The following is a 21,471-nucleotide window of genomic DNA, read 5'->3' on the forward strand; positions in this document are numbered from 1 at the left end:
AAAAAAAGATTCTCACTCCTTGCTAAAGACACCTGGTACAGACAAGCAATGATTTTGTTTGGGGCATTAACTTTCCCTACCACTCCTTGAGCATCCTTATAACGTACTATCTCAGGGGCCAATTATTCTGTTTTATTGGTAATAACAAAGCTACCTGTGTGTATCTTTTATCCATATTTAAAATTTTAAACTTTTTATCACGGAGTAAAAAGTAGACAATAATCCAATCATGTAGGTTAAACAACAATCAACTCACAGCCAGTCTTGTTTTATTTACCACTCATGTGTTTTATTTTGAAGCAAATCTTAGATATATCACTTATTTCAACATGTATCTCTAAACGATAAGAACTCTTTAACAATAATAATTATTTTACACCTGTAAACTTTACAATAATTCCTTAATGTCATCAATTATAAACTGTTCAGATTTTCAATTTAACCTAAGTATCATAAACAGGTTTTTCTACAGCTAGTCTGGAAACGGATCCAAACAAAGTCTACACAGTGGGACTGGTTGACCTGTCTTTCTTCCCCCATGAATGGGTTGACCTGTCTTTCTTCCCCCATGAATGGGGGATAATTCTTTTTGCCGTACTTTATTGAGGTATAATTAGCATATAGTAAATGCAAAACCTTAAGTGTAAAGCTCAGTAACTTTTAGCATTATGTGTATATTTACATAACCACATTTCCTTGACTCCAGAAAGTTCCATCAAGCTACTTTCCAGTTGATACCATATCCCCGCCACCAGTAAACGGTATTCTACCTTCTATCACCATCAATAAGTTTGCCTGTTCTTGAACTTCATATAAATGTCATCATACCCTATATATTCTTTTGTATCTGATTCCCACTGCTTAACATAATATTTGTGAGATTCATCCATATTTTGTGTGTATCGGTAGCTTGTTTGTTTTTCTGTAAGAAGTATTCCATTGCATGAAAATATCTCAATTTGTTTATCCATTCTCCTGCATATGGACATTTGGGGTGTTTCCATATTTCAGCTATTATGAATAAAGCTACTATGAATATTCTTGCACAAATCTTTTTGGGGCCAAATGCACTCATTAATCCTGGATATTTACACAGGAGTAGGATGACTAGGTCATAGGATAGGTTTATTTTTAACTTCATTAGAAACTGTCAAACCACTTTCCAAGTGATTTGCCACTTTTCGTAATTCAGCTTTTATTCTGAAGTCATTGTAGATTCATATCCAGTTGTAAGAAATAATACAGAGAGATCTTGTGTATCCTTTATCCAGTTTCCCTTAAAGGCAACATCTTGCAAAATTATAGTACAATATCATATCTAGGATATTGACATTGATATGATCGAAATACAGAACATTTCTATCACCATAAGGCTCCTTCCTGATGCCTTTTTATTACCATGCTCTGCTCCCCACAACTACTAATTTATTCTTCATTTCTGTAATTTCGACATTTGAAGAATGTTACATAAATGGAATCATACAGGATGTAACCTTTCGGGATTGGCTTTTTTCACCTGGCATAATTCCCGGAGATTCACCCAAGTTGTTGCATGTATCAGTAACTTGTTCCTTTTTACTGTCAAGTAGTGTCCATGGTATAGATGTATCACAGTTGGTTTAACCTGTTATAGGCCATCTAGATTGTTTCCAGAATTGTGCTATAATAAAGCTGCTGTGAACACAGTGTACAGTGTATGAAAGTAAGTTTTCATATCTCTGAGATAAATGCCTAACAGTGAAAATGCTGGGTCTTATGGTAGCTACATACTTAGTTTTATAAGAAACTGTCAAACTGTTTTCCAGAGTAGCTGTACAATTTTACCTTCCCACCAGTGATACATGAGTGATCCAGTATCTCTGCATGATCACCAGCATTTGGTGTTGTCACTGTTTTTTATTTTAGCTATTTTGATATTTCATATTTCAAAATTATATATTCCTAAAGGCTAATGACGTTGATCTTTCCATCTGTTTATCTGTTACCTGTATTTGCTGAAATGACTGTTTATATCATTTGCCCATTTTCTAATTGGATTGTTTGTTTTTTAACTGTTGGGTCTTGAGACTTCTTTATATACTCCAGGTATTAGTTCTTTGCTGGTTATGTGGTTTGCAAATGTTTTCTCCCAGTTTGTGGTTTGCCTTTACATCCTCTTAACAGAGTCTTTCACAGAGCAAAATTTTTCAAATTGTGATGAGGTCTGACATCATTTTTGTTTTCTTTTATGGATCATGCTTTTGGCCAGCCCTAGACCCCAAGACTTTTCTCAAATATTTTTCTTAAAGTTTTATAGCTTCTCATTTTACAGTTAAATCTGTGATCCATTTGGAGTGAATTTCTGTATAAGGTTTAAGTTGAGTTTCATGGTTTTGCCTATGAATGTCTAGCTGCTCCAATATCATTTGATGAAAAAGTTATCCTTCTCCTTTGAATTTCTTTTGCACTTTGTCAAAAATCAGTTGGCTATATTTGTGTGGGTCTATTTCTTGGTTCTCAATTCTGTTCCACTGACCTAAGTGTCTCTCTATCAATACCACACTCCCTTGATTACAGTAGCTATGCAGTAGGCTTTAATATCAGGCAGAGTGATTACTCCCACTTTTTTTTTTTTTTTTCCCAAGATGGTTTAAGCTATTCTAGGCCCTGTGCCTTTACATACAAAATTTATTTATTTATTTATTTTTAAAAATCTTTTGGCCATGCTGTGCAGCATGTGGGATCTTAGTTCCCAACCAGGGATCAAACCCATGCCCCCTGCATTGGAAGCACAGAGTCTTAACCACTGGACCACCAGAGAAGTCCCTCCATACAAATTTTAGAATAAGCTTATTATCTATGTCTACAAAAACTTTGCTGAAATTTTAACAGGAAGTGCATCAAACCTATAGAGTAATTAGGGGCAGTTTTACTATGATATCTTTACTTTGTGGAGTCTTCCAATCCATGAACATGGTAGGTGTTTAATTGGGTGGTTTTAATTTCTTTCATCAGTATTTTATAATTTTCAGTATACTGATCCTGTACAGGTTTTGTTATAATTATACCTAAGGACTTCATTCCAGGGAAGTGATTATAAATGGCATATGTCTTAATTTCAGTTACTGTTAGTATATGTTCACTGTTAGTATATAAAAATGCAATTGATTTATGTATGTTGATCTTATATCCTACAACCTAGTTGAATTCACTTACTGGTTCTATGAGGTTTGTTGTATCGTTTCCTTGAGATTTTCTATGCAAACAATCATGTCACCTGTAAATAAGGACAATTTTATTTCTTCCTTTAAATTCTGCATGCTTTTCCTTTCTTTTTCTTGCCTTATTACAGTGGCTAGAACTTCCTATACTATGTTGAATAAGAGTCCTTGCCTTGTTCCTTATCTTAGAGGGAAAGCATTCACCCTTATTTATGATGTCAGTGTAACCAAAAGTGGGGTCCAGCTGCCGCTCAAAAGCCAATAAAGAGGCCATACTGGTGAAGAGGAAAGTTTGCTTTATTTTGGATACCAGCAACTGGGGAGGCGAGGGTGGACGTCTGTCCAAAGGTCGACTCCCCCCCACTGACAATCAGTGAGCAGGAGCTTTTATAGGCTTAGGGAGGGGGCTACATGCAGAAACAGCACAGTCAACTCTGACAGTCATCTTGAAATTGGTCATTGGTGGTCTGATCAGCGTCATCTTGATTGTTTTAAGTACAGTTAATCTTCAGTTCCAGGATCAGTTTGTTCCCATTTCCTTGGGGCCAATTCTTGGAGTTGTACCAGCTTATGTCATGGCTACAGTCTGGTCATCATGTAGTTAACCTCTTCCACCTGGTGGGGGTTTCAGTACCTATAAGACACTTCACAGGATACGGCTCAGAATATTATCTATAGCCCTTGAGAAGGAGCTTAAAGGTCCTTGACTATGCTCAATGACTAAACTATTATTATTTGGTCTTCTTTGACTGTTTTCCTTTGTTTCTGCATTTTCTCACTTCTCTGATTAAACTTATTCTTTGGCTAAAGCTTTTCCACAGACAAAAGGCAGGCTGAGGACATGGAGGGCATAGACCATAGGGTCCTGTTCCATTATACTAGCTGTAGGTTTTGTGTAGATGATCTTTATCAATTTAAGGAAATTCCCTTCTATTTATAATTTGTTAAGAGTTTTTATCTTAAATGGGTGTTGAATTATGTCAAATGCTTTTCTGCATCACTTGACATAATCCTGATTTTTTCTTCTTTAATCTGTAGATATGATGAACTACATTGACTGATTTTCAAATGTTGAACCAGCCTTCCATACCTAGATCAAATCCCACTTGGTCATGGTATATAATTCTTTTTATACATTGTTGGATTCAACTGGAAAAGTCTTTTTGAGGGTTTCTGTATAATTTCATGAGAGGTAATAGTCTGTATTTTCTTTTTTCATATATTTTTAAAAATTTTTATTTATTTATTTATGGCTGTGTTGGGTCTTCGTTTCTGTGCGAGGGCTTTCTCTAGTTGTGGCAAGTGGGGGCCACTCTTCATCGCGGTCCACGGGCCTCTCACTATCGCAGCCTCTCTTGTTGCGGAGCACAGGCTCCAGACGTGCAGGCTCAGTAATTGTGGCTCACGGGCCTAGCTGCTCTGTAGCATGCAGGATCTTCCCAGACCAGGGCTCGAACCCATGTCCCCTGCATTGGCAGGCATATTCTCAACCATTACGCCACCAGGGAAGCCCCTCATATTGTTTTTGTCTGGTGTTGGTATCAGGGTAATACCTCATAAAATGAATTGGGAAGGGTTCCCTCCTATTTTCTGGATGTAAAACTCATGCTAATCCTTCTTTAAAAGTTTGGTAGGGAATTCCCTGGCAGTCCAGTGGTTAGGACTCTGAGCTTCCACTGCAGGGGGCATGGATTCAATCCCTGGTCAGGGAACTAAGATCCCACAAGCCTCACAGTGTGACCAAAACAAAAAAAAAAGTTTGATATAATTCTCCAGTAAAACCATCTGGGTCCAGAGACTTTTTTTTTTCAGGACACTTATAAATTCAATTTTTGTAAGAGCTGCAGGTTGTGGTTCATCTTGTTTGAGTTTTAGTAGTTTGTACTTTCTTAGAAATTGTTCTATTTCTTCTAAGTTGTCAATTTTATGAGCATAAAATTGGTAGTAATACTTTATTGTCCTTTTATGGCTACAAGAACTGCAGTGATATCCCATTCCATCCTGATATTGGTGATTTGGATCTTTTCTCTTTATCTTTGTCAGTGTTACTACAGGTTCATCAATTACATATTTTTCAAAGAACTGGCTTTCTGTATCATTCATTTTCTCTGTTAACCGCTTTCCTGTTCTCAATTTCACTGATTTCTGCTCTTTACTATTCCCTTTCTTCTGTTTCCTATAGGTTTATTTTGCTTTTCTTAGATTTTTTGAAGAAGGAACTTAGATTATTGATTTTAGACCTTTTCTCTCTTTTTTTAAAAATTATATTCCTCTTTTCTAATTTAAGCGTTTAGGGCTATAACCTTCCTTCTCACCTCTACTTTAGTTGTGTCTCATATATTTTGATATGTTGTGTTGCCTTCTCATTTAGCTCTATGTATTCTAAAATTTCCTCTGAGCTTCCTCTTTGACCTATGGATAATTTAGAAGTTTTTCAATTACCAAAAAAATTTTAAGGTAAAATTCACCCAATTCAATTCTGATCTGTTGGGTTCCGGCAATCTCTTCTCATTTACATCCCTATGTTCTTTCTCTGATACTCAGAATCCCAGGTGTCAAGGACACCAAAGATGAAGCAAATAAAGTACCACATGATTATTATTTGATTCACGCCACATTATACTCACATAATCTCAGATAAAAAGTACCAACATCTCAGAATAAAAATACCAACTGAATGAAAGGTAAATTTTATTTTACATTTTTAGGGATTATTTTCTTTAGTTCACTTCTGTCTTATAATTGTGCAAAATATTTCCAGGGTTCCAATGACAAATCTAAAAACAAGGTATAATCAAAGAAATCTAGCTATTTCCCCTCTCTACCTTGTTCCTTCTGTCCCCTACCTTCCTTCCTTTTCTTTTTTTTCTTTTTCTGTATTTCTTTCTTTTTTAATGTTATGGTTTATCTTTACATGTTACTTCTTTAATATAAACAAATGGAAAATCCAGGAATGGGGCCAAATATAAATGGGAATTTATTATGTGATTGAAGCCACATTTCAAATCAATGGGGAAAAGATAGATTATTCAACAAATGATGCTGAGACAACTGATTATCATTTGTAAAAATAAAATTTTTAAAGTGGATCTCTAGGGACTTCCCTGGTGGCACAGTGGATAAGGCTCCATGCTCCCAATGCAGGGGGCCTGGGTTTGATCCCTGGTCAGGGAACTAGATCCCATAGGCATGCCACAACTAAGAGTTCACATGCCACACCTAAGGAGCCCATGTGCCACAACTAAGCCCCGGAACAACCAACTGAATAAATTTTTCTTTTTAAAGTGGATCTCTAACACTCTCCATCTATCAAAACAAATTCTTGATAGATAGCATTTAAATATATTTTTAAAATTAAAGCATAAAAAGACTGGGATAGTTTCTTACAAAAATAAACATGCTATTACCACAGAGCTCAGCAACTGCGCTCCTTGGTATATACCCAAAGGAGTTAAAAATTTATGTCCACACAAAAACCTACACATCATTGTTTATAGTAGCTTTATTCATAATTGCCAAAGGTTGGAAGCAAGCAAGATGTCCTTCAGTAGGTGAATGGATTAATAAACTGTGGTATATCGAAACAATGGCATGTTATTCAGCACTAAAAAGAAATGAGCTATCAAGTCATGAAAAGATATGGAGAAATCTTAAATGCATATTACTAAGTAAAAGAAGTCAATCTGAAAAGACTTCACACTGTATAATTCCAAGTATATGACTTCCTGGAAAAGGTAAAATTATGGAGAGTGTAAAAGAATAATTGGTTGCCAGGGGTTAGTGGGGAGGAAGGAGTGAATAGGTGGAGCACAGAGGGTTTTTAGTGCAATGAAACTATTCTCTATATAATAATGGCAGATACATAACATTATACATTTGTCAAAATCTTCAGACTATACAACACCAGGAGTGAACCCTAATGTAAACTATGGTCTTTGGGTGATATTGAAGTGTTAATTTAGGTTCACTGATGATAACAAATGTACCACTCTGATGAGGGATACTGATAGTGGGGTGTGGGGTGGGGATGGGCGTATATAGGGAAATCTCTGTACCTTCTTCTCAATTTTGCTGAATCTAAAACTGATCTAAATAATAGTCTGTTAAAATAAAAAGCCAAGGTGACATTTTATAAAGTCTTAGGCTAGAGAAAGTCGTTTTAGAAATGACTTAATATCTAGAAGCTGTTAAAAAAAAGGCACATTTGGGGCTTCCCTGGTGGCACAGTGGTTGAGAGTCTGCCTGCCGATGCAGGGGACGTGGGTTCGTGCCCCGGTCCGGGAAGATCCCACATGCCGCGGAGCGGCTGGGCCCGTGAGCCATGGCCGCTGAGCCTGCGCGTCCGGAGCCTGTGCTCCGCAACGGGAGAGCCCACAACAGTAAGAGGCCCGCGTACCGCAAAAAAAAAAAAAAAAGAATACAGCACAAGATAAATAAGTACTAGGGATGTAATGTATAACATGATAAATATAATTAACACTGCTGTATATTATATATGAAAGTTAAGAAAGTAAATCCTAAGAACTCTCATCACAAGGAAAAACGTTTTTTTCTTTTATTTTGTATCTATATGAAATGATGGATGTTTACTAAACTTAACCGTGGTAATCATTTCATGATGTAAAAAGAAAAGAAAAGAAACAGAAAAATTCCTGGCAGCTATGCATTCTATTTGAAGTTGTGATAAGAACTAATTTTTATGTTTACTGTTGATAAAGAGATTTTTTTAAATGTCCATTTTTTGATGCTGCATTGGAAATCCCTTACAATTTTAAAGGAAAACCACATACCCTTGACATCTTGGCCTCTGTCTCTGCAAGTTCTCTACCTCCAGGCCTTAAAGCAGCAAGGGTGGTACCCTCACTGTCCAACAGCGTTTTCTTCAATACTAGAAATGTTCTCATCTGCACCATCCAACATGGTAGCCTCCAGCCATATGTGACTGTTGAGCATTTGAAACGTGGCTAGTGTGCCTGAGAAACTAAAGTTTTCATTTAATTTTATTAATTTAAATTTAAATAGTCACATGTGTCTAGTAGCTACCTTAGGGAAGTTGTAATATTTGCGAACAGAAGGTTGATTATTGAGACTTCTATTAAGTGTGTGAATTAGTCCCCTGTTCTTTCCCTCCTTGTGTTTAAATCTTTTTTGAAAAATTAATAATAATGGTGATAATGAAAAAAGAATACAGCAATCTATATGTACTAATATAGAAATATGTCCATAATATATAGTTTAGTGAAAAAAGCGTATTTTGGAACAATTTACATCGAATGATTGCATTTATTATAGAGAAAGATGAAGATATATTATTTAGTTAAAAGTATGCATATCTTGAATGAATGAGCAGTATATCTTGAATGAATCCATTTAGGTAAAAAATGTATGGACACAGAAAATTTCCCCCCCAAAATTCATAAAAATCTTTGTAATGATTGCCTCTGAGGAAGGGAACTGAAAGAGTATAGAGAAGTAAGAAGAAACTTTGTTTTTCACTCTTTACCCTTTTATATTGTTTAAACTTTTTTCAACAAGTATTTTCTAACTTAAAAAGAATAAAAGCCCAAACATGAAAACAAAGGACTTTTAAGCACAAAGCAATGATGCAGAAAAGCGGTAAAAGGATGGTGAATTAACATAATTAGAATAAGTATAATTTCCATTTCTCTAACAGCTTTGATGAGTTCAAATTTTTGCAAATATAATAAATTATATGCTAATAGATCCAAGGATAAAAACTGTTTACTCTTCACCTAACAAATAATAAACAGAGGCAGTAAGACGTAAACAGTTATCTTCTGTCACTAGCGATTTAGTAATGCACAACTACACTGAAGGCTTCGGTCAGATTTACTTTTGTGTGAACCAATTTATAGCATCCCTAACTGTTGCTATGGAAACAACTGAGACCAAAAAAATCATAACCTCATTGTTGAATCTCCTCAAGCAAGAAAAGAGGAAGGTCTTTTGAGCTGGTGAAAAGCTACAAATAGTCTTATTAATTAGCAAATTTAATAATAAAAATTCTGGACAGTACACAGAGAGAAAACTCATCCAAGTGTCATAAATTTAAAGGCTTTCCTTAGTTTTGACGGTATCAGAGGCAAGTACTATTCTGCTTTTGAAAGCCCTATTCTGTTAAGAATTTTATTTACTGCTTTTAGATCATTTTCACATTTGTAGAAAGAAAATAGTTAAAAGAAGTTTCCATTTAAAGTTTTTAAAAGATTTTTTTAAGCACTCCTCATTTTTCCTAAGCAATCAACGATATCATTTCTTTCTCATTCTGTATTAAAAACATGAAAATTTTAACGTAGATGCAGTACATTTGGCAACAACAATTAGATTTACTACTCAACTTGGTAGGTTTTGTCTTACGCTACAAAAGCAGATTACTGAAGAGGACATATTGGATTGCATCAAATGTTCATGACAGTAATAACAGTAATGCTTGTCAGTAGGATGATGGAATAGTGTCCTGATATAGTAATGCTCTGAAAAAGGAAAATCTAGCTTTAAACTTCTTTTGAGATAAGGGTACCATTTTCTGCTCACAGATATAAGACGTGAAATGATGTAAGCCAATTACGGTGGGTTCTTCTAAAGTAAGAAAAAACAATAATAATGAGAATTTAAAGACTGATTAAAAAAAAAAAAACCACTAGGTGATATTTTATGTCTTTGTTACCCTCTAAAGCACATAAGATTATTCAAGTCTATTCTCTTCTTTAAAAGCCATCAGGAGCAAATAAACTGATCACAGATTTTAAAATCATTTTGACTTAATGTCGTATCTTTGAAAATAACCTATGTATTTTCAATCTGTGGACTATTATGCAATTAAGAAACAGTGAAATTTTAATTTTATGTACTTTTCTGAGCTGCTAGAAAATCTTGTAAATCCAATACCTAGTTGGTTGGGGAAAAGGGCTGGGAACAGAAGGCCAAGAAATAATTCCAACCCTCCCTCACAGGAACTGTGGCAGAACACTAAACAAAGCATTCTGAGCAGAAGGCCAAACAAGCCTGTATCACAGGAAAAGAGGGGAAGGGAGCTAATACTGAGCGTCTACTCATTCATTCATTTCACTTTTCATTAACAAGAATTTGACAACTGAAGATTCAATAATGAATAAGACTAGAAAGGTCTCTAAAGCACCTGAAGAGGATCTTTCCTTTTAGTAGGAGAAACACACATAAAACAGAAGAATGAATCAATGAGATAATTTCATACAGTCTTGAGTGGAACAGGTTTCCAGTCAAGATGGTTCTATGTGTTCATATTTCAGGGATATGTGTTCTCCAAACACATAGTAATGAAAGAGAAAATACAAAGGTGAGAATTAAAGGTACCGTCATGCTAAAAGACAAGATGAACATCTTCATGGATGAGAGCACGAACACAAAACACATGATGGTAAGGAGGCTGAAGCTGTGGACCTTTGGGACTTTGGGTCCAGAAAAAAGCAGAGAAAACCAGAAGCTCAATTCCAGAGTGGTAAACACAGATTTACCACTGTGGTGTGTTAGTTTCTGACCATCCAAGATAGGAGTGCTGAATATGGGCTCACTGCTTGAAACTACGCCGGGCATTGAGCTTCACTACTTACAAAGGAAGCTGAAATAACCTGGCATCAGTCACAGCCTGGGACTATGGCTTCTAAAAGTAGTATACAAGCAGGTGAGAACTAAACTTCACTAGCAACTGAGCCACAGCATCCTGTGGTCTGGGGACCGGATCTGCAATATCTCTGACATGAGCAAAAGAAAGGAGCCCCAAGCTGCCTGGGTAGGTTCTGAATGTGCTACGTAGTCCCAGGTGTCAGGAGGAGGCAAATGAAAAACTGTTAGGCAGGAAAGGTTAAGGACACTCAGAGAATAAGAAAGATAAAAAACTTGAGCCACTCAAGGAGAGCTTACAAACCAGTTTTCCAAAACACAGAAAGAAAACTGAACCCACTCCTGACAAAGTGAAACTAAGAAATCTAAAAAGCATATAAAACTAAGTATATTTAGTTCTCAAAAAGAAAATGGAAAGGATAGCATTAATTTAAAGAAATAAAAAAAACAAGAAGCCAAAACAGGCAGAGATGAAATGAGTACAAATGAATATCCTGTAAAAAAGCAATGCAATAGCTATCGAAATAAAACACTTAATGGACAGGGAAAATTCTAGAGTGGACAGAGGTGAAAGGAGAAGAAAATGAACTGGAAGATGGTTCTGATTAATTACCTAAAATGCAGCATGGAGACATAATGAAACAAAAAACTATTTTTTTTTAAGTTTTTTTTTTTAACATCTTTATTGGAGTATAATTGCTTTACAATGGTGTGTTAGTTTCTGCTTTTTAACAAAGTGAATCAGCTATACATATACATGTATCCCCATATCTCTTCCCTCTTGCGTCTCCCTCCCTCCCACCCTCCCTATCCCACCCCTCTAGGTGGTCACAAAGCACTGAGCTGATCTCCCTGTGCTCTGCGGCTGCTTCCCACTAGCTATCGGTTTTATGGTTTTACGTTTGGTAGTGTATATATGTACATGCCACTCTCTCACTTTGTTCCAGCTTACCCTTCCCCCTCCCCATATTCTCGAGTCCATTCTCTAGTAGGTCTGCATCTTTATTCCCGTCCTGCCCCTAGGTTCTTCATGACCATTTTTCTTTTTTATTTTTTTTACAAAAATCTACTTTTAAAAGCAGTTGTTGGGGACAGACGGTTCCTAGACTTAACACAATGACTATTTCATAATGTATGCAAATGTCAAATCACTATGTAGTATACCTGAAACTAACATAATATTGCACATTAACTATATTTCAATAAAAATTTTAATAAAATAAAGCAGTTGAAAGACATAGAAAATGAGAGATTAAGTGGCCCAATATATACCTAAAAGAAATTAATCAGAAAAAAAAAATGTCAAGGAAATAGAGAAAAAAATATTATTTGAGGAGTTATATATGCCAGAATTAAAGATGTGTGTTCTTATGTGAAAGTACAAATAGAAGTAAGTAGGTGCATGTCTGGGAAGGTCAGAGAACACTGAAGAACAGAGCAGGTTCCAGTTCTGATTCAGTGGCCCCCTCCCTCAGGATCAAGCTTGGAGATCCTATAAGGGGATGACATCAAAATGAGAAGAATTTTTTGTTCTAATTCTGTGAAAAATGACGTTGGTAATTTGATAAGGATTGCATTGAATCTGTAGATTGCTTTGGGTAGTACAGTCATTTTCACAATATTGATTCTTCCAATCCAAGAACATGGTATATCTCTCCATCTGTTTGTGCCATCTTTTATTTCTTTCATCAGTATCTTATAGTTTTCTGAGTATAGGTCTTTTGCCTCCTTAGGTAGGTTTATTCCTAGGTATATGGGAGGAAGATCTAAATAGACATTTAGCCAAAGAAGACATACAGATGGTTAAAAAGCACATGAAAAGATGCTCAACATCACTAATTATTAGAGAAATGCAAATCAAAACTACAATGAGGTATCATCTCACACTGGTCAGAATGACAATCATCAAAAATCTACAAACAATAAATGCTGGAGAGGGGGTGGAGAATAGGGAACCCTCCTATGCTACAGTGTACTCCTACACTGACACAGTCACCAGGGAGAACAGTATGGAGTTTCCTTAAAAAACTAAAACTAAAACCATATGACCCTGAAATCCCACTCCTGGACATTTATCCAGAGAAAACCATAATTTGAAAAGATACATGTACCCCAATGTTCATTGCAGCACTATGTACAATAGCCAGGACATGGAAGCAACCTAAATGTCCATCAACAGAGGAATGGATAAAGAAGATGTCGTACATATATACAGTACAATGGAATATTACTCAGCCATAAAAAAGAACAAAGTAATGCCATTTGCAGCAACATGGATGGACCTAAAGATTGTCATACTGAGTGAAGTCAGACAGAGGAAGGCAAATATCATATGATATCGCTTATATGTGGAATCTAAACAAAAAGGCTACAAACGAACTTATCTACAAAACAGAAACAGAGTTACAGATGTAGAAAATAAACTTATGGTTAACTGGGGGGGGAAGGGGGGAAGAGTAAATTGGAAGACTGGGATTGACACACACACACACTACTATATATAAAATAGATAATGAATAAGGACCTACTGTATAGCACAGGGAGCTCTACTCAATACTCTGTAATGGTCTATATGGGAAAAGAATCTAAAAGAGTTGGATACATGTATATGTATAACAGATTCACTTTGCTGTATACCTGAAACTAATACAACATTGTAAATCAACTATGCCCCAATAAAAAAATTTTTTTAAAATGAGAAGAAAACCGTGAGGGGCCGCAGGAGAGATGGCGTGGCTATTCTGAACTGGTATGTTTGTGTGTGAGGGGTGTGAGGGTGTCTAGTTGGCTTTAGCCTGGGGCAGAAGGTGGCCTGTGCAATGGTTGAACAAAATAAGGAAGGAGTTGGTGGAATTACTGCCCACTCAATGCCTTGGAACCTGCCTGCGCACCTGCTGTGAGTCAGAGAGCTAAACTCGGGAGGGAGTGCTTCTGGTGAGTGCAGAAGCCCTGAGGAGGTAAGAACACTCAGTGGGGACTGACTAGGTAGGCTTGAGAAGATGCTTCTTCACACTTCCTTTTCCAATCCCCCAGGGCAGGTGGTTTACAATTTAAGGAGTGTCTCCCTCTAAATCTGCTTCTTCTTGGGGTGCTAAGGATAAAGATCTAATTTGAGGCATTGATCCTCAGAGTGAGGAATGATTAACTCTGGTATTCTTGGAGGGAACGGGGAGGGGAGAGAGGTGCTCTCCACCGTAGAGTCCACTTCCCCTACGTTCCACTTAAGCTGATAGGGCTGACACAGACTAAGGTGCAACCTCTAGCAATCCTAGACAGAGCAGCCATAACCCGGAGGGGTAACCAGTCATTTGGGGATCAAAACTATTAAAAAAGAAAACCGAATTACAGGTTTTTTCAGAAGCACAGATATTAGAAAAGATGGACCAAGAATTTAAAATAAACTTAATACACATACTAAAATAAATAAGGAAAGGGATAAGCAATATGAAACAGGAAAAAACACAATAAAAAGAATGAAATAGAAATATTAAATATCAAATGTAAAAACAGAATGTTGAAATAGAGAACACAGATGGGATAAACAGTGGAATGAACATAGCTGAGAACAAATTATTAAACTGGAAGATCAGATTGAGAAACTCTAGAGGAAGAAAAAAGAAAACAATAAATAGGAACTATAAAGAAAAGTTAAGAGATATGAAGATAGAAAGGGAATTACTAATATCCAGATAAGAAGAGCCCATATAAGAAAGAGAGAAAATGAAAATAAAGTAAGAAATATTTGAACCAGAGATAACTGTCTCAGAATTAAATAAAGATGAAAGACCTTCCACTGGAAAGTCTCATTGGGTGACAAAGAAGAAAGAGAAGGAAAATCACACTTAAGCATATTAGAGTAAAATTTAAGTCTTTTCAACAATGGTGTTGAAACAATTGGATATCTGTAGGGAAAAGAAATTTTTTTTTTTTTTTAAAACCTCAACCTGTACTTCACACCTTATACAAAAGTTAAATCAAAATAGATCACAGGGCTTCCCTGGTGGCGCAGTGGTTGAGAGTCCGCCTGCCGATGCAGGGAACATGGGTTCGTGCCCCGGTTCGGGAGGATCCCGCGTGCCGCGGAGCAGCTGGGCCCGTGAGCCATGGCCGCTGAGCCTGCGCGTCCGGAGCCTGTTCTCCGCAACGGGAGAGGCCACGGCAGTGAGAGGCCCACGTACCGCAAAAAAAAAAAAAAAAATAGATCACAGACCTAAATGGAAAGCATGAAACTATAAAGCTTTTAGGAGAAAATCTACACAACCTTGGGTTAGACGAAGAGTTCTTAGATATGACACCAAAAGCACGATTCACAAAATTGATAAATTGGACTTCACCAAAATTTAAAACTGTTGCTCTGTTAAGATACTGTCAAAAAGAAAAGACAAGCCACAGACTGGAAGAAAATATATGCAGGTCACCTCTCTGACAAAGGACTTGAATCTAGAATAAATGACGAATTCTCAAAACTCAATGGTAAAAAACAACCTAGTTAGAAAATGGGCAAAAAATATGAATATATATATTTAACCAAAGAGAAGTTACGATGGCACAAATAAGCACATAAAAAGATGTTCAATATCATTAGCCATTTGGGAAACACCAATTAAAACCACAATGAGATCTCACCAGAAACCTAGTAGAATAACTAAAATTAAAATAGTGGCAATACCAAAAGTGGGTGAGGATGCAGAGAAACTGGATCTCTCATACACTGCTGGTGGATGTAAGACGGTACAGCCACACTGGAAAACCGTCTGACAGTTTCTTAAAAAACTTAGTATGCACTTACCATGCAATCCAGCAAGCGCACTCTTGGACAGTTATCCCAGATATATGAAAACTTCACATACAAAAACCTGTACACAGATGTTCACAGCAGCTTTATTCATAAACAGCCCCAAACTGGAAACACTCAACTATCCTTCAGTGGGTGAATGGTTGAATAAACTCTGGTACATCTATACTATGGGATGCTACTTAACAATAAAAAGGCATGAATCATTGATTCATGCAACAACCTGAGTGGATCTCAAGAGCATTATGCTGAGTGAAAAATAAAATCTATCTCAAAAAGTTACGTATAGTCTGTGTCCATTTACACAACATTCTAGAAATAACAAAACAACAGAGATGGAGAAAAGATTAGTGGTTGCCCGTATACGGGGTTGGGAGGAGTGGGATGGGGTGAATAGCATGAGGAACTTCTTTTGTGGTGATAGAACAGTTCTGTATCTTGATTTTGGTGCTGGTTATAGGAATCTATACTTAGGATGAATTACATAGAACACATACACACACAATGCAGGTTAAAAAAATGAATACTGAATTGAAAATTTGAAAACTGAATAAGGTCTGTAGTCTAGTTAGCATAACATGCCAATGTTTATTTCCTGATTTTGATATTGTACTACTATAGCTATATAGAAGTCAACACAGGGGAAAGCTGGGTGAAGGGTACATGGGACTCTGTACTGTCTCTGCAACATCCTATAAGTCTATAATTATTTCGCAATAAAAACCTTTTTTAAATGCGTAGAGTAAGATGGACTGTTCAAAAAATTAAATATTGCTTATCCACAGGGGGATAAATAAGACCCCTATATTACACTATACAGTAAAATTCCAGAGGGCATAAAATTTGAACATTGGAAGAAAAAATAAGACACCTTTATTATATTAGGATTAAAAAAAAGAATTTCTTAAATAAGATTTTAAAAAGCATGAACTATAAAGGAAAACTTTAATTTAACCTTATTCTTATTTAAAATTCTGTGTAACAGAAGACATCAAAAACAAAGTTAAAAGACAAGCACAGTTTCTTTTAGAACACACGAAGCTGGAAAAAGCAAGAAAACAAATTCTCCCATAGGGCCTCCAGAAAGGAATACAGCCTTGCAGACACCTTGATTCCGGGACAGTGAGACCTGGGTCAGACTTCTAACACATAGAACTCTAAAATACTACATTTGTGTTGATTTAAGGCACTAAGTTTGTGGTAATTTGTTAGAGCAGCCATAGGAAACTACTATAATGACTTACCTCTGCTGATTTCCAAGCATTAATCTTGAGGGGTAGTATTTCCTGGGATGACACACTTCTGCTAGGCAACTGAATGTCTTGACACTGCTCTTGTTTCAATCCTGCCTTGGAAGTGTTTTCTGTCAACAACATAAAGCTAAGATTTTACTTTGACAGGAAATAGTAATGTTTTCACATCACCTCACAATTTTTAAGTTAATCACTTCTGAAGATCCATTTTGTCTACAAAATATACATCATGTACCAATGGTTACCTATGAATATTAATCATTTAATATATCCCTTTATCATAATTGACAAGTTCAGACAGATTTTAAAAATACAAATTCAATTCTAGCCCTTTCTCCCATCAATGATTCAATTTTAAGTTTTATTATTTGAAACATTTTTTAAAGTAAAGTATAATATAGTGTAGAAAATAGAGTTTGAAAATGAAAATTACTCAAATGAAATTTTAGCAAAGCAGGAATGACAATTATAATTATTCTAATAATATTTAAAAGAACTTTATTCCTGCAGTGTGAATTTCATGTGTTCTAGGCAAAATTAGTCAGAAATGTATAGATTATTTTATAAAAAGAAAATTGAAACAAAATTTAAACAAAAAAGAAATGCCAATGAAGATAAGCTGATATATCTGTTTATATATATTTGCTGAATTTAATGTTTTTGTAGTCTTAATATCACTTTCCTTCCTATGTTAATTACTATGTAAACAAAAGTATTAGCAGTAACTATATTTCAGCATATTATTGGAGACCACAAAAAGCATAAGAAATCTATCTTCAAACTGGTATATGCACACCTCTGGGGGTGCCTGAAGACTTCCCAAGTCTAAGTACATAGATAGCTTTATGGGCATAGATAGCTTTAAAGGACTCAATTTCCAGATGCACAAGTTCTATATATATTCTTACCAAAAACTGATCTGCCTGAGAATGCAACTGTGTAGAAGCATCTGGCTGGTTCTTTCCCCTTTCCCTTTCATAATCAATTTTCTCCCACTTTACAAAGAAAGACATTTTCTTTACCCATATTATTATGGTGCATCTTCCCTTAAGATACAAGCATAATTGTCTCTAAGGCACCAAACAATAGTAAAAACGACTGGTATAGGGAAGCTTCCTTTAATCAAGGCATGAAAAACCCAAAGTAGAGCTTCAAAGTTTGTCCTGTCTTATACATATTTCTTTTAATCGCAAAGCATGGCACAAGCAACAGTTCTTTTGGTCCACACCAGGATGTGTGGTACTCAGATATATCACAGTGTGGAGGAGCAGGACAGTTGATAAGTCTCATCTAATGTCCTTGTGTTTTCCATTCCTCAGTACTGTCGAAGAATGCATCGCTCCTGAGTAAGAGTCCCATAACAGAAGAGCACAGAAAGCATCAGAGGCAGGGGCACTTTATTTCACCAACGCAACATACTCAGGGCAAGTCTTCATGCCTTAGCTATTTATCTTAAGAAAACTAAGGAGTGTGAATACAACCAGAGTGATGTCTGGTTACATGTTTATTTAAATAATGTTAGATGTTTTCTGAAAGAAACTTTAAATCTGATTCTACTGGTTGTTTTCACAATGAGGGCCGACTTTGACAACTAGGTAAATATGGTAAATATTCTCCAATAATTGAATGAAACAAATCTGCAGTTCTGAAGACTTGATGAAAATTCATTTAAAGCATATGACACAAAATCACTTTCTCAAAAAATTTTGTATTGACGGGTACACTGCAATTAGTGTTTTTATTTTTCCCACACATTCTGAGTATATTGGGTTAAATTAAAATGTAACCAGAATAATTAATAGTCATTTGATAAATTTTAGCAAAAGGTTTTTGGTATTATTTCCAGAAATTGAGAACATAAATTGCTCCCAATGACTGTTTAACAAATCTTTTTCTAAGTGGGGTGTTTCCAATCTTTTGCTTTCAACAACATTAAAGAAAGATCTAATCAAGTTAACAGTTGACAAGAGATGAAAAACATTTTTATAATAAATCACTATATAATTTTTGGTATATTATTTGGAAAGAATTCATAAAATTAATTGACATTGCTATAATAAAACACCTTCTATTCCCCACCCAATTTTAGGTGAACAAATCTTCTCAGCATTTATATCTCTAAAAATGTAAAACAGAAACAGAATTTATGCTAAACCCTGTTTATTTCAAGGACTAAGTAATATTCATATATGGGTAAATGAACAGTTCCATGTAGCTCATAAAAATATGTCTTTCCAATAAAATTTTATTCTTTATGTTTAATAAGTACTTAACCACATTTATGTGGTTGTTTCTTTTTTTAAATTTTATTTATTTATTTATTTTTGGCTGCATTGGGTCTTCGTTGCTGCGCACGGGCTTTCTTTAGTTGCATCAAGCGGGGGCTACTCTTCGTTGAGGTGCATGGGCATCTCATTGCGGTGGCTTCTCTTGTTGCGGAGCACGGGCTCTAGGCGAGCAGGCTTCAATAGTTGTGGCATGTGGGCTCCGTAGTTGTGGCACGCAGGCTCTAGAGCACAGGCTCAGTAGTTGTGGCGCACGGGCTTAGTTGCTCCATGGCATGTGGGATCTTCCCGGACCAGGGCTCGAACCCATATCCCCTGTATTGGCAGGCAGATTCTTAACCACTGTGCCACAAGGGAAGCCCCCATTTATGTGGTTTTGATCGACTTTGTACTAAAAATAATTGTAACAGTAAGTCAATCTAGAAGAACTACTTTGCCACTTAAAGCCTCTTGTCACAGACAACTTAGAAAAATAATTTCAATTTATATACATATTTTATGTAGAGACAACTTTCAAGCATAAACATACTTTCTATCAGGATAAAATTCTGTGAGGGATGTGGAATAGATATATGACTTCAAGGAGAAAAGGGAATGATGTACAATGTCCAATAATTAAAGAAGACCATGTATTGTTTCAAATGAATGACTACAGATATGAATCACAATAGTATTTATATTCCTTTAGATGCTCTTAAAAGACTCATGAAAGTTTTGCTTGTTTTCTTTTCTTTTGTCTTTAATGTCAATATTTTGAATTATATCCTTTGCATTTACTATACTTAAGACAAAATTTCACATGTCAGTTAAAAACATATTAGGAGGCATATAATTTTTCAAAATCATTTTAGGAATTACACAAGAAAAATAGCCTGGTCCTTGCCTTCAAAAAGTTTATAGCCTGACTAGTGAGATAAGTCTAACATACAGAGACTTATGGGAAAAAATTAGAAGAGAACAATTACAGGTCAAACTTTCTTAAAATAACTAACTTTAGGAATAGAAATTCTAAGGAGGAAAAAAAATCAATGTGTACCAGAGTAATCAGAAAGAGCCTCAAACAGGAAGTAAAATGTGAAGAAGGCTTTGAAGGGTGGCTAGGATCCTGATAAATACAGAGGGAGAAATTATTCCAAGCAGAAGGAACTACATGGGCAAAAGGAGCAAGTATGATATAAGACAAAGATGCTGAAGAATAAGAACTTTGCATTTATGGCTCTAACTTTTCATTTTCTTGTAACTTCACATGAAAATGAATAATTAAAGTGAGCTTATTTTGGACTTGGAGATTTTATAAGTAATACCGGCAAACAGCAGTAGTTTGAGGCTTAGATCATCTATGTACTTTCAAGTGATTTAATGAGGAACTATCTTTATTATCACTCTTTGAGCATTCAGCAACAAATTATCCTTGAAATGATATGGACTTAAGTTTTAGACATCACAGAAGTAGATTAATAAAAATTTCAGGAAGTCAATTGTGAAGTAAAGTGTGAGGAAAACTGAAGAATAGTAAGGATTGTGAAAGAAAAAAATATCTTGCATATTTGGAGATGCATTTTAGCCTAGAATAGCTAAAATGTTTTAAGCCTATAATAAATTATCTTATGGAGCAAGAAGGAAGGCAGTTAGAATATACTGAGTGTACAGAAATTCATTTAGAAATTTATTTTAGCATCAGCGCAACACTGGAAGTGAGGTGTGCTTAATTAAATTAGGTGATTACACATTGCTTTCTGGGTTTTCACAAGCAAGTGGAGGGGGAGAACACACTTCACATATTTAGTTCCTTAGTGGAAATGAAGTACCCTGTATATCACAAGCTATTTATCAATCAAGACTGTGAAGTCACAGTCAAGGAGTACTAGTATGTGAATGAGAAACCTCAAAGGAAAAAGCGAAGATGCTGCAGGAAACGATGCTATTGAGTCATTCGAAGATGAGTGCTTAGATACCACGGCTGTAGGTACTTGGCAGAAGCTATCTGGAGAGAAGCTATAGATCTCATTGAGCCTGTATCACTAGATAATACCACAAAGCAGAACTGGTGAACCCTCTGATATTTCTCAGATGAGATACCAAACTGACGTTCAAACTATCAGACATTAACAATGTGACAGCACATTTTGGAGTTGAAACCCTCCATAAATACCCAAACTGTTCTATGTATTATTTAGCATCTACTAGACATTGTTGCTATGTATTGACAGTGTCCTTTTAGGTGTAATTGAAGTAAACTAAGTCATTTACCTAACAAAATTAACTTTTAAAAATGAACAAGTACATCTATCATAGAAAACATTCATGGGCTAATGAAG

General features: G+C 35.8%; 1 protein-coding gene across 1 annotated transcript in view; it reads right to left on the minus strand.

The window, feature by feature from the left end:
• Window positions 1-21,471, minus strand: part of ENTHD1 (ENTH domain containing 1) — a 98,081-nt gene that overhangs the window by 41,998 nt on the left and 34,612 nt on the right. Inside the window, exon 3 of the mRNA XM_060023966.1 lies at window positions 16,860-16,978. Coding sequence (XP_059879949.1) covers window positions 16,860-16,978 — 119 coding nt within the window. The remainder of the gene's footprint in view (window positions 1-16,859; window positions 16,979-21,471) is intronic.

Source organism: Delphinus delphis, chromosome 11, assembly GCF_949987515.2.
Source record: "Delphinus delphis chromosome 11, mDelDel1.2, whole genome shotgun sequence".
In the NCBI taxonomy this organism is placed as follows: domain Eukaryota; kingdom Metazoa; phylum Chordata; class Mammalia; order Artiodactyla; family Delphinidae; genus Delphinus; species Delphinus delphis.